The 14,721-nt window shown below is 18.6% G+C and overlaps 3 protein-coding genes across 3 annotated transcripts; 2 read left to right on the top strand and 1 right to left on the bottom strand.

The window, feature by feature from the left end:
* Positions 1–242: 242 nt before the first annotated feature.
* PADL01_1130300 (ubiquitin-like protein, putative) lies at positions 243–2,675 on the bottom strand (the record flags this gene model as incomplete). The annotated part of the gene is made up of 1 exon (XM_028682773.1): positions 243–2,675. The coding sequence occupies one exon, from the start codon at positions 2,673–2,675 to the stop codon at positions 243–245; it is 2,433 nt and encodes an 810-aa protein (XP_028539018.1).
* A 3,262-nt stretch (positions 2,676–5,937) lies between these two features.
* Positions 5,938–8,133, top strand: PADL01_1130200 (conserved Plasmodium protein, unknown function; the record flags this gene model as incomplete). Its single annotated transcript, XM_028682772.1, has 1 exon — positions 5,938–8,133. One exon carries the CDS (start codon positions 5,938–5,940, stop codon positions 8,131–8,133), a length of 2,196 nt encoding a protein of 731 aa, XP_028539017.1.
* Positions 8,134–10,281: 2,148 nt separating this feature from the next.
* On the top strand, positions 10,282–14,598 carry PADL01_1130100 (oxysterol-binding protein-related protein 2; the record flags this gene model as incomplete). Its single annotated transcript, XM_028682771.1, has 1 exon — positions 10,282–14,598. One exon carries the CDS (start codon positions 10,282–10,284, stop codon positions 14,596–14,598), a length of 4,317 nt encoding a protein of 1,438 aa, XP_028539016.1.
* Positions 14,599–14,721: the final 123 nt, after the last annotated feature.

The raw sequence follows: 14,721 nt of genomic DNA, 5'->3' as shown, positions 1-14,721 counted from the left end.
AAAATTGTATTTTTATGCATAATAATATAATAATCATAAAATGTTATCCATATTGAAAAAAATTAATTCACATATGAAAATATATATGGGTAAAAAGAATAACAGCAAAAAAAAAAAAAAAAAAAAAAAATTAAATAAATATAATATATATATATATATAAATATATTTATATATATATATTTTTATATATATATATATTTTTATATATATATTTATTTATATATTTTTATGAAAATCCTTTTCAATTTTCATTCATATTACTTTCATCTAATAGTAAAAAATCGATGGCCCCTTCTACATTACCTTTTGATTTAATTAATGCTTTTAAACATTTTTCCACATCTGTAAAGCCCATTCCTCTTAATGCATTTAATTGTTCAGAGTAAACAACGTGATATTTTGCTTCTCCATTAATATTATTACTTGTGTTAGTATCATTATTTTTAAGAGTGTCTTGTATTCCTTCTTGTTTCGATTCATCATTTTTTATTTCATTTTTAATAGTTCTTTGTGCTTGATTTTCTTTTGTGTTATTAGTAGTTCCAATTGGTATATGTCCACTTCCTGTGCCTACATTTTGAAGTACATTCATAAAGTTGCTGAAATTATTATTAAGAGGAGTGTTATTGAACATTATATTATTAAAACGGTTACTATTACTATTACTATTATTATTATTATTATTATTATTATTAATAATGTCATTGTTTGTGGTATTTCTTAAAAAGTTCATGGCTTCCATCAAAAAAGACTGATCCATATAATATGGAGGAACGCTACCACTAGCATTAGCACTACCAATATTATTCTTATTATTCTTATTATTATTATTGTTGTTGTTGTTGTTATTGTTTGTTGTTGCGTTTTCACCTACAATATTGCCATACGGAGCATTATAATTACCTAGATTACTTAAGCTATTTATCATATTTATAGTATTCATCAAATCGCTAGATGTATTATTTGTCGGTGGTGTGGAATTCATATTTAAATTTTGATTCATACTCATGAACAAATTATTTAACATATTAGATGTATTATCCACTGGTTGATTTAAATTATTATTATCCTTATTATTGTTAGATAATATATTTGTCGATAATGTATCATTTTTATTTTGATCTATTAAATTATTTTGATAATTATTATTTCCACTTATGGCATTTTTATTATTACCAATATTTTTGTTAGATTGTGGAATCTGTATTTTATTTAATAAGGGAAATAATGAGTTACTCAAAAAGGGGTTATTCATAAGATCATTGAAATTATTATTATTAATAATATTATTTGTCATATTATTATTATTACTTGTATTATTTGTGACCTTTTTGTTTTTATGAATCAAGCTATTTGTACTATTCAACATATTATTATTATTATTATTATTTTTGTTGTTACTATTTGCTGATATATTTGATCTAATATTTTGTGTCTTATCATTTGACTGGAATAATTTTTCTAAATTATTTAAATTATAATTATTTTTATTATTCATATTATTTTTATTTTTGTCATTTTTTGAAGCCCATGGATTAGGAAAGGCTTCACTTGTAGGTGGTGATGTAGAATTTAAATCATAATTTTTAACTTTATTTAATTTTTTATCAATTAATTTCTCTGTAGATTCATACATAGGTTCTTGAATATTATGATACATTCTTCTTAATGTATTAAAACCTCCAGGTATAGCTTCAATATTACTAATAGCCCTATCAGTATTTTTCATTAATTCTTTCATTAATGATGGATTCTTTATCATTTCAAATGATTGTTTTAATGTTTGAGAATCATTTAATATATGATTTAAATCAGAATTTTTTTCTCTTAACTTTTTTAAATGTTTATTAGAATCCATTATTGATTTAATAAAATCACTATTATCAAACATGTTAGATATTAATTTTGATATACCATCATTTTGTCCATACTTTCCATAGTCATTATATTCATCATTTATAGTACTTAGCTGAGAACTTGTAATACCTGAATCCAGAGTTACATCATTTCCATTTTTTTTTTTATATACTTTTATTACATATATTATATCATTAAATTTTATATTATATTTAGATATTTCATCCACATCTTTTAATGTTCTTCCTCTATATATAATTCGATAATTCATATCATTATTATTATTATTTAATATTTTATTTAATCCTTTCTTCATCTTTTTAATAGTAATATTTTTTTCTATTCGACATTTATATATATTATTATTATTATGACAATCATTTGTCTTTAATCTTACATATATATATTTAGTATCTATAATGTTCTTATTATTTTTTTTGTTTAATTCATAAACTTCTCTATTCTTTCTATCACATTTATTATCATCCTTATTAAATATATTACAATTATTTTTATATTTCTCATTACTATTATTATTTATTAAACCATAATTACCATTCACATTATTATTCACAATGTCATTATTTCTATATATATTTGTATCTAATTGTTTATTCTTTTTAGTATTACCATCTCCTTTTATTAATTCATCATTATTATATACCTCATTATCATTTTCATCATATGATGAAACATCCTCTTCACCTTCATCAGAACTGTGTGAATTATTTATAATATGTTTATATTCATTAAGATCAATATTATCTATATGGACATCTACCTTTTCCTTTTCATTCTTTTCTATTGAATTTGCCATATTCTTTTTTTTTATTTCTTTTTTCAAGAAAATAATATATATAACCTTATGACTAAATGAATTTAAGAAAAAAAATATATATATATATATTTTTTAAGTTTTATAATAAAATTGTGGTTATACAATAATGTTACTATATATATATATAATATATATATAATATATATAATATTAGTTTCACTAATTATTTATTTATTTTTATATATTATTCATTAAATTCTTATATATATATAATTATCATTTATAACGTTTCTATATATATAGCTTCTTACATAATAAATATAAATGTATTAAATCAATGAAAAAAATAAAATAATAAATAATATATATATATATTTATATATATTACGAAATTGTAAAAATATTCATAAAAAAATGAGGAAAAAAATAAATATATATATTATATATATTTCTAAAAAGAAAAAGAAAAAAATATCATATATATGTATATATTATAATATATAAATAATATATTATATGGATTAAGAATTGCATGTCATTGTTAATATTATAAATATATTATATATATATATATAATATATATATATATTATATATATCTTTATCTTTATGTTGAATAGCTTATTATTTATATTAAAAAATTACTTATATAAAAATATTATATATATTACTTTTCTTCCTCTTTTTTTTTTTATTTTTTATTTATTTATTTATTATTTTTTTTTTTTTTTTTCTTGTATTCTTAAAATAACATACGTATACAAATAAATAATATATGTATAAATATGATTTTTTTTTTTTTTTTTTATTTTTTTTTTTTCATTTTATATATTTTTACAATATATATTTCAAGTAATATTGTGTGTGCTTTTTTTCCCTTTTAATCATATTATGTTTTCTTTATATAATATTATGCATGTATAATATAATATATATATATATATTATAAAGAAGGAAAAAACAAAAAAAAAAAATATACATATATATAATATATATAGTAAAAGAACAAAAAAAAAAAAAAAAAAAAAAAAAAAACTCATTTCTTATTATTTTTAATTATATAAAAGAAACATCTTTAATTAAAAAAAAAAAAAAAAAAGAACAAAAAAAATATTTCATATATGTACATTAAAAAAAAGTGTGAAATTCAATTATAGTAGGATTTATATGAAAAAAAAAAAGGTGGTGTAATAAAAAATTTTATAATCCTATATACACAAATTCACAATGTATTTTTATAAAACTTTTGAATTTTTCTTATCTTTTAAATTTTAATATATACATATATAATCATTATATGTAAATATATATATATATATATATATATAATATTATACCTCCTTTAAAAGAATAAAAAAAAAATTATTTTATTATGTGTATGAAAAAGAACAGATAATAAATACCTATACAAAGAAATCAAATTTTATTATAGTATTAATTTTAGAAATATTTTTCTTTCTTTTTAATATCATGTAGAAAAGTAAAAAACAAAGAGATATATAAATATTTTTCCTCATTTGATTATTTTGTAATTTTCTACACTTCATATGTTTAAAAATGCTTTTTGGTTACAACATAAAAAAATAATAATAAAAACAAAAAATTAAACTATAAGTTTTACAATAGGATAAAAGAAAAAGATCCAATAAATAAATAAATATATATATATATATATATTTATTTATTTTATTATTTCTTGTTAAATATTATTAGCTTATCTTTTTTCTTATCACTTTTAAATATAATTAAACGTGATAAACATTACATTAACAAGTCAGGTAAAATTAAAAGAAAAAAAAAAAAAAAGACAGGTAAAAAAGTAAGTCATTTTTTTTGAATTAATTCAAAATGGGATATTCTTATTAAATATTTATAATTAGATATTCCTCAGATTTAAATAGTAATGAAAGGAATGAAAAAGAAAAAGAACAAAGAAAATTATATAACAAATGAAAATATAAAAGCAAAATAAGAATATATATATATATATATTTGTTCATTTATTTCTCTTTATTTTTATTATGATTGTACAACTGATCTCATGTGTGCAATTTATTGGAATGAAAAATTTCCATATGTTAAGAAAAATATAAAAAAAAAAAATTGTACGAGCATTCTCTAATTATTTAAAAAATATATATTGTATATATATTTGTTTTTTTTTTTTTTATATTTAACTATGTCGTGGTGTTTGGTGGCCTGTTCTATATAAAAAAAAAGTTTCCGCGTATTTAATTTTGCTTATATAAAATGAAGAAAATTTTCTCTTTTATTCTTTTGAGCAAACATGGTAATACTGTAATCTGGAAAAAATATAAAAAGAAAGAGGAAAAAGCATGAAAATGTAAAAAGACAATTTTTTTTTTTATGAGACAATCGTGTATTGTATATTATTTTATTATTATTATTATTGTTCTTTTTTTTTTTTTTTCTTTTCTCTTTCTCCCTTTTATGGTTCACTATATGTTCTTAGGTATAAATTATATTAAATAAATGTAAATAGAAGTATATATTGTGATTAATAATTGAACGTTATATATATATAAAAAAAAAAAAAAAAAAGGGAGTAATATATATTATAAATACTCTCTGCATGCAATATATATATATATATATATATATATATATATATATGTATATTACTCCAATTTTTTTATTATTTTTATTTTTTTATTTTTTTTTTTTGAAAGAGAGAATGAATCGAACTTACTTTTGTAGAAAAAAAATTTTCCTTCAACTCTTCCATTAAAATTTTATTGTTATAGTAGGACACCTTTTTTGGTCATGTGTACTTGTTCATTTATATATAACCAAAATGGTGTCAGACAGAGGAAACAAATATTTAACTTAATAAAAAAAAAAAAAAAATTAAATACATATCAGATATGTGATTTATAAGGAATATAAATATATATCATTTTAATATTTTATCTTTTTTTTTTTTTTTTTTTTTTTTTTTTTTTTTTTTTAAATTATTAAGGTCGGTGCAACAAATTATGATTGAATAGCTGATAAATTTATTTTTAAATGAACCCTTGATTATATATGTCTACATAAAATATTTACATCCTATTATATATATATATATATATATATATATATATATATTTATTTATTTATTTACCATGGTGTTATATATGAATCCATTGCAATGATTAAAATAAATAATATATTCCACAGCCTACTTATGTTATCATCCCACATATAATCATGTAAATATTAATATTATACGTGCGTTACTCATATTTGATTTATTTATTCTCCTATTTTACTCTTTTTTTTTTTTTTTTCCTTTGTGTTTTATGATGAATATAATCACTTATATGTACTACATGATGTATTTAACCACTATGTTGTTTATCTTTAAAGATAAGTATATCATCATGAAGAGGAATATGAAGGAGAGAAATTTTTTCACAAGAAGTTTTTACAACAATAAATTATCCATAATATTTTATGAAGATGATTATGATTTTTTCCGTTTATTATTTGTAAATTTTCTTATAAAAATACAATATTTAAATAAGCATGTAGATTTAGGAGATGTAAAAGAATCTTTTGAAAAGATAATGCTTAGTATGAACATAAATGGTGAGAATCAAATGTATATGAAATTATATGAAGAAATAAAAAAAATAGGAGAAGATAAAATATATAAAGAATTATATGAAGATAATAACATAAATAATGAGATTGAAAAGAGGGTAAGAAACAATAAGAACAGAATTATTTTATTATCTGTTCTTCCATTTGATTATGAATTAAAAACATTAAATTTTAAAGAGAGTTATAAAAAGATACAATTATTGTTCGATATTTTATATATATCTATAATAATAAGTTACCATACATTATTTAATAGTAAAGAAAGAAAAGATATGTTAATATTAATGTATGAGAATACGATAAACCAGTGGATGAGTATAAATTATTTAAGAAAGATAATGAAATATGAATTATCTTTAAATAATGATGGTATATTAATGTATATATCTTTAGATAAGATAAAGGAAAGAACAAAAGGAAAAGAGATAAATATAAAATTGAAGAATACAAAGGATGAGGTAAGAGAATTACACAAAGGTATACAAATTACAAGTGATGACAAAAAAATTATCAGTGATGATAAAAAAATTATCAGTGATGATAAAAAAATTATCAGTGATGATATAATAAAAAATATAGAAAATAGATTTAGAAATATCATACATGAGCATATACAATATTTATATCCAAATATTATAGGTAAAGAAAATATATCTTTTTTGTTAAACAAAATGATGAATATATATATTCCACCAGTACGTATAATAGGATATGCTACGTTTAATAAAGATAAATTATATACAATAGATGAAAATAAAAAAATAAATAATCAGTTTACAGAAGAATATTTTATTATGAACAAGGATAAAGTTATCATTCAGATGATGATAGGTAATAATATTGAAGGAAATATGGAGACTACAACACAAAATGTTGATAATAAAAATAAAACAGAATATTATAATAACACAAGTAATGTAAGTAATAATTACAATAAGTCCAAACATAAAGATAATTTTATATACCAAAATAATCACACACATAATATAGAAGATTTTCATTTTACTATTGAATATATATACAACATTTTTATGAATAATATATTTTATAATGATCATTCTTTTATTGATAACTATAAATATAACTCCTTGATTATATCAAAATATATTTTTGGTGATAAGCAAGAGAACAAAACAAGAGAAGAAAAGAAATATGAAGATTTATCTTTACATATATTTTTAAGAATAAAGAAGAAATTGAAATTTACTTATAGTTATTTACAAAAATATTTTTTAAAAAATTTTGTATATATTAGTTCATTATATGATATACATTTTTATGGTGGATGTTTAAAATATCAAGATGGTGATATGATAAAAATAGTTGGACAATTTGGAGAGGGTATAGATATTAAATTAATAAATAATGTATTAATTAAAATGAATATACATGAAATAATTATACATATTAAATTGTCAACAAAAAAAAGAAATAATAATCAACAAATGAAATCATATACATATATAACCATTAAACAAATAAAAACTGAAATAAATAGTTCAAATATATTTCATGTTATATATACATTAGTTGATAGTATTAAATTATTACCAAGAAGTATAAACTGTAAAACATGTAGAAATTTTAAATATCATTATATTATTCTTCTCATTATAGCAATTGTGCCTTCATTAATTATTTTTTTTATTTTTTATATTATATATTATTGCAGACACAACAATTGTATTAACTCTAAAAAAAAAAAAAAAATTAAATGTACAAATAATATCTCACAAACGTATCCATCTTTCTTTCATTTCAAAACACATTCTAATCGTTACATCAAGTTGTCCGAAAAAAAAAAAAAAATAATAAAAAAAAATATAAAAAATAATAAAAAGGTAAAAAAAAATAAAAAGATAAAATATCATAAAAAAATAATAAAAAAATAAAAGTTAAATCAAAATGTGAAACAAACAAAAATAAATATATTATAATAAAATGTTGCAAAAATTATAAATGGATGCATATAACATAAATGTATATTATTAAAACGTCTACAATATTTTTAATATATTATGTTGTATTCTTATTTAAAAAAATATATATCCCTTAGACTATCACAAAAGAGAGAAGACCTTTATATAATATAATATATATATATATATATATATATATATATATAACACTGTGAATATTAATAATATATAAATTATCAAGAAAATTGCATAAAAAAAAAAAAAAAAAAATATATAATATATTTACAAATTGTTTAGATTACATAATATGACACATCCTTATTGTACATAGCATAATGGAAACCATAAAAAAAATAATTATAAATAATAAATAATAAATGAGCATATGAAATTGTTTTTTCATGCATGTGTATATTTTATTTAAAAAAAAAAAAAAAAAAGAACCCATACAAATATAATATATATATATATTAAATAGAATAAGAAATTTTCCTTTTCACATTCATCTTTGTGAAATTAAAATTTTTGTTTTTTTTTTTTCCAATAATATTAAAATAAAAACAAAAATTTAAGATATTATTATAAATACAAAAAAAAAAAAAAAAAAGCATATTTATATTTTATATATATTATTATGAATTAATAATATTGTGATCATTTTTTAAGTTCCTTTTTAATTTTTTCATATATAATATATAGGAACCTAGAAAAAGAACTCTTTTCTTATCTTCAAAAATTAATACTATCATTTTGCTATTATTACATATAATTAATATATATTAAAATAAAATATAAATATATATATATATATATTTTTATAAAGTGAAGATTTTATTTTTTTTTGTTCTTTTTTCGAATTTTTTTTTTTTTTTTTTTTTTCCTCACCAATTTTGTGTAAAAATAGTATTATATATAAAACTTTGTACATAAAAATTTTTTTTTTTTTTTTTTTTTTTTTTTTTTTTTTTTTTTTTTGAAAAAAAGAACGAAAAGATTAATCGAAAAATTAAAAAAGTATAAAATAATTTATATATAAAAATATAGAAAAAAAAATAAAAAAATTAAGAATTAAAAGAAAAAAATATTATATATATATATATATATATATATAAATATTACTTTATTTTGTTAACACCACGTTCAAAATATATCAAAGGAGTGAAATCTCTCATGATATATATATATATATATGTAATTTATATTTATATTTATATTTATATTTATATATTTTGATGTTCTTAATTTTTTTATATAATTAAATACATTTGAAATTTATAACATGGTTTTTTTTCATTATGAGGTTTTTTATTATAATATAAAGATAATTTATTCGCATTAACATATATATATGAATATATGTATTTATTTGTTCTATATATATATATATATAATATATTTATTTTATTTATTTGTTAATATATATATATTATTTATTTATTTATTTTTTTATTTTATTTTTTTTTTCTCACCTCTCCGAATTTTCACATTCAAACCTATGTAATGTTATGAGTGTGAAATAATAAAAAAAAAAAAAAAAAAAAAAAAAAAAAAAAAATATATATATATATCATATAATGATAAGACCATAAGTGAATCATATCAATGTAAGTTATATAATACATTCATATGTTAAAAAATTAAATCACCATATAAAAATATACATATATATATTATATATATATGTATTAAGGTCTATTATTTGACAGTTACATAATATATATTTATGTGTGTTTACTTATTTATTTATTTATTTGTTTGTTTTTTTTTTTTTTTTATTTTTCTAATTATATAATTTGTTGTTCACAAAATAATAATAATAAATAAAAAGAGAGAGATAGAGAAAAAAAGAAGAAGAATTAATTAGCATGTGTTATCTTCTTTTATTTTTTAAAAATGAAAACAAAATAATAAAAGAGAATAATATAATTATATAACACAATATATATATATATATATATATATATATATATATATATATATATTTCTTATATATTATTCGTATTAATATTTTTATTTGTATCTTCATTTTAATACTGTATTATATATATATATAATATATATATAAATTCAATCATGAATACATTATATATATTTTTTTTTTTTTTTTAAAAAAAGAAAATTATGATAGGGGGTAAGTATTTAAACATAAAAATTTTTGGAGACAAACGTAATTCATTAAATAGTAATAAAACTTGTGATAATACATTAAATAATAATGTAAATTATATAAAAAGAAAAAAACATAATGATAAAAAATATGACGATAAAAAATATGACGATAAAAAATATGATGATAAAAAATTTGACGATAAAAAATATGACGATAAAAAATATGACGATAAAAAATATGACGATAATAATAATGATGAAGAATATATAAAAAAAAGGAAAGGCAAACAAAGAGAATTATATAATAATATAGACAAAAATAAAATATATCGAGATAAAAAAATTATACATGAAGGATGGTTAAATAAATGGACAAATATTATTGGAAGTTATAGACCTAGATATTTTATTTTAGAAAATGGTTTATTAAGATATTCTCTTGATAAATATTCTCCTACTAAAGAATCTTTTGTATTAACTCATTGTAAGATTAAAGTATGTCCAGATGATCAATTACATTTTGAAATAGATACTAGTGAACAAGGAGTTTTATATTTAAAAGCCAACTCTCCAGATGATAAACATAAATGGTATATCTCTTTTAAAAAAGCTCAACTAATTTATATACATGGTAATAGTCATAAAACCAAAAAAAAAACAAATTATAATATTTCAGATGCTGTCGAAGGATTTAATATGTCAAGTAATTCTTTATTTTTAAAAAATATTATTAAAAATTCAACAGAATCTATTAAAAGGGAGGATCAACATTTCAATGATCCTATGCATATTAAAAATCACACAAACAAATTATTATCAAATAATATCAAAGAAATGATAGAAAAAAAAAACTTAAATTCTCTTGATAATAAAAATGAAGAATATATAAAAGACATCCAACATAATAATAGTTTAAAAAATATGATATATGAAAGAAATAATACAGATATGCCATATGAAATAAAAGATATACATATGCCACTTCATAAAAATTATAAAAGTCTTTCTTATTGTGACAATAATAATATGTTATCATATAATGAGAAAAATAAAAATTCGGCAAATATTAATTTTAAATCAAATGAATATATTTTTTATAAAGATGATAATATTGATAAATTATCATCGTCATCTAGTTTTGATACACCTGAATTTATTGAAAAAATGAATACTTATAATAAAAAATATAATTTAGAAGATGTATTTATTAGCTCAACAGATTTTGAAGATAAAACCCCAACCTTATGTTTAATGAAGAATATAATATCTCTTAAAGAAATGACAAGAGATGTTCTAAAGAGTTCAGAATATTATCAAACCAAATCTATATTAAATAATAAAATGAAAAAAAATAATATTAATAATAATAATAATAATAATAATAATGGTGATAATAATTTACAAATAAATAGTGATGAATTGATTTCCTTATTATCACAATTATGCTCGTCCATACAATATGCTCATATTATTATAGAGAAATATATTCAATGCACAGAATTTCTATTAAAAGAAGAATCTATACATTCTAAGTGTATGAATCAATCTTTGAAACTTCTAGCCAAACAAAATTATTATCTTGAAAAATCCCAAGAAATTAATAATCTTACACACTTAGAAGAAGAAATAAAAGATAAATTAAAACAGTTTCAACTGTATCATCAATGTGCTGTTGAAAGTGAAGAGGAAGAAGAAGATAAAGACATCTATCCTTCAAAACAACAACAACAAGAGGATTTATTTTTTGATTGTGATGAATTTCTTTATGATAAAAATATATCATCAAATGATGTGTTTGAAGGTGAATCCAAAAACTCTATTAGCTTATACAGTAGTGAGGGAGATAAAAATGAAATCGCAGATAATAAAATAAAAAATATGAAAAATTTAAATAAAAAACCAGATCAAAATATTAGTAATAACAATGATAATATATTAGTAACATATAGTAGTAATAATAATAATAAAGAAGAACATATTAATGGTCATATAGATGAACATATTAATGATCATTTAGATGAACATATGAAAGATCATTTAGATGAACATATGAAAGACCATTTAGATGAACATATAAAAGATCATATAGATGAACATTATTATAATTATATTAATAGTGATAAAGAAAATGAAAACATATTCTCCTATCAAATATCAGATCAAAAAAATTTAAATCTAAAAAATAAATCTAGTTGTAATGATGATAATATAACTACCATTGAAGAGGAATATACAACAGATGCTTGTTTGAAAAACAAACTTAATAATAAACATTCTAATGAAACAAAAAGAAATACTGTAAGTACAGAAGATGATATTGCTATGGGTGATGTGAGGGAGAGTATAATAATTTGTGATGTTAATAAAAAGGATCATTTTGTGTGTGATGATAATATGGAAGATAAGGAAATAATAAGGAATCAAAATGAAAATAAATATAACAACAATAATTATAATATAAATAATAATAATAATATGAAGAATGATATATATATAAAGGATAGCAATACGAATAAAACACAACATGGAGATAATAATAAATATGATAAGACCACGTTAGATGATAATCTTAAAAGTGTTACATTTTCCCTCATTCCTATGTGTAATTCTCAAAATGTAAAGGCATTAAATTTTAAAGATATAGAAATATATACAGATAAAAATATTAAGAGAAGAAAAAAATTACCTAGTCCAAGAACTGAAATAAAAATTAGTATGTGGTCTCTTTTAAAAGATTGTATAGGTAAAGATTTATCACGTATTGGTATGCCTATATATTTAAACGAGCCTTCATCATTTCTTCAAAGATTAGCTGAAGATTTTCAATATATATATTTATTAAAATATGCATCGAATGAAAAAGAAAGCACAAGTAGATTAGCTTTTATCACAGCATTTACTATATCACCATATGCATCAGTCATTGGTAGAACATATAAACCATTTAATCCATTACTAGGAGAAACATATGAATTGACACATCGAAAATTCCGTTTTATATCAGAGCAAGTGGTTCATCACCCACCTATAACAGCATATCATTGTCATAATGAATATATGGAAAATTTTGCAAGTATTATTACTAATGTTCATATATTAGGTAAATCAGTTGAAGTCACAATGCCTGGATTTAGTCATCTAATTCTTAAATATAAAAAGACAGATATATCAAATAATAATATAAATCATAATAAGATGAAGGAAGAAAAAGCAGAATCACAATTTATTAAGAGTAATAATATTTTTTGTGAAGAAAAGAAATATATGGATGATACAGATTTGAAAATGCATGGAATGTCTAATGAGATGCATTCAAAAAGTGATGGATTCAAAGAAAATGAAAATGAATTATTAAATGATGATATGCAAAGTGAGGAGGAACGAAATAATTGTATTTCCCCTTCAAGCGAAGAATTATATAATAAGTGTAAAGAAAAACCCAAGAACATAAACCAAAATAATAATAAAATAAATGTTGATAATAATAAAATAAATGTTGATAATAATAATCACAGTTGTGATGATATTTTATATGATAAAGAACATTATACATATGAAAGGGCAAACATGATTATTCATAATGTAATATTTGGAAATCTGTGGGTTGAATTACATGGTAATATATTAATACGTAATCATAATAATGGAGATTTCTCAATTGTCAAATATATAAGAAAAGGATGGTTTGAAAAAGATATTCATAATGTTCGAGGTGTTGTATGTGATAGATATAAAAATATAATTTTTTTTATTTATGGCAAATGGTCACAAGAAATATTTATTGCATATGTTAAAGATATGAAAAATTTACAATATGATAATTATTTTTTTAATGATGATGGTAGTGAAAATACTTATCATTATAATAAAAATACATTAAATGATTTTATTAATAATATTGATTGGCAATTATATGAAAATAATATAAATAATTTAAATTCTATATGTGTATGGAAAGCACATAAAAGACCTCACAATGCAGATCAATATTATGGTTTTAACTATATGACTGTTGAATTAAATGAAATAACAAAAGAATATGATAAAAATAAAGGAGCAGCTATTGCATGTACAGATAGTAGATTCAGACCTGATCAAAGAAATTATGAAAATGGTAATATAGATATAGCCATCAATGAAAAACAAAGATTAGAAAATAAACAAAGACAAAATGCAAAAAAATATAATAATACAAATAAATATCAACCGAAATGGTTCTATAAACATAAAGATCCTATATTTAATGATAGAGATATCTATTTGTTTAATAATAAATATTGGATAACCAAAGAAAATAACGAATTTTCCGACACACCAGATATATTTTGAAATATACAAAATAAAAATAAATAAATAAATATATATATATATATTAACAATATTTTTATCACCATGTCATAACCTATAAATATATTTTTATTCATATAATAATAATATATATATATAAATACA

Source organism: Plasmodium sp. gorilla clade G2 (genome assembly GCF_900097015.1).
Source record: "Plasmodium sp. gorilla clade G2 genome assembly, chromosome: 11".
Lineage (NCBI taxonomy): Eukaryota > Apicomplexa > Aconoidasida > Haemosporida > Plasmodiidae > Plasmodium > Plasmodium adleri (nom. inval.).
The sequence above is the reverse complement of the archived record's forward strand: the minus strand, read 5'-3'. Positions and strand labels throughout refer to the sequence as shown.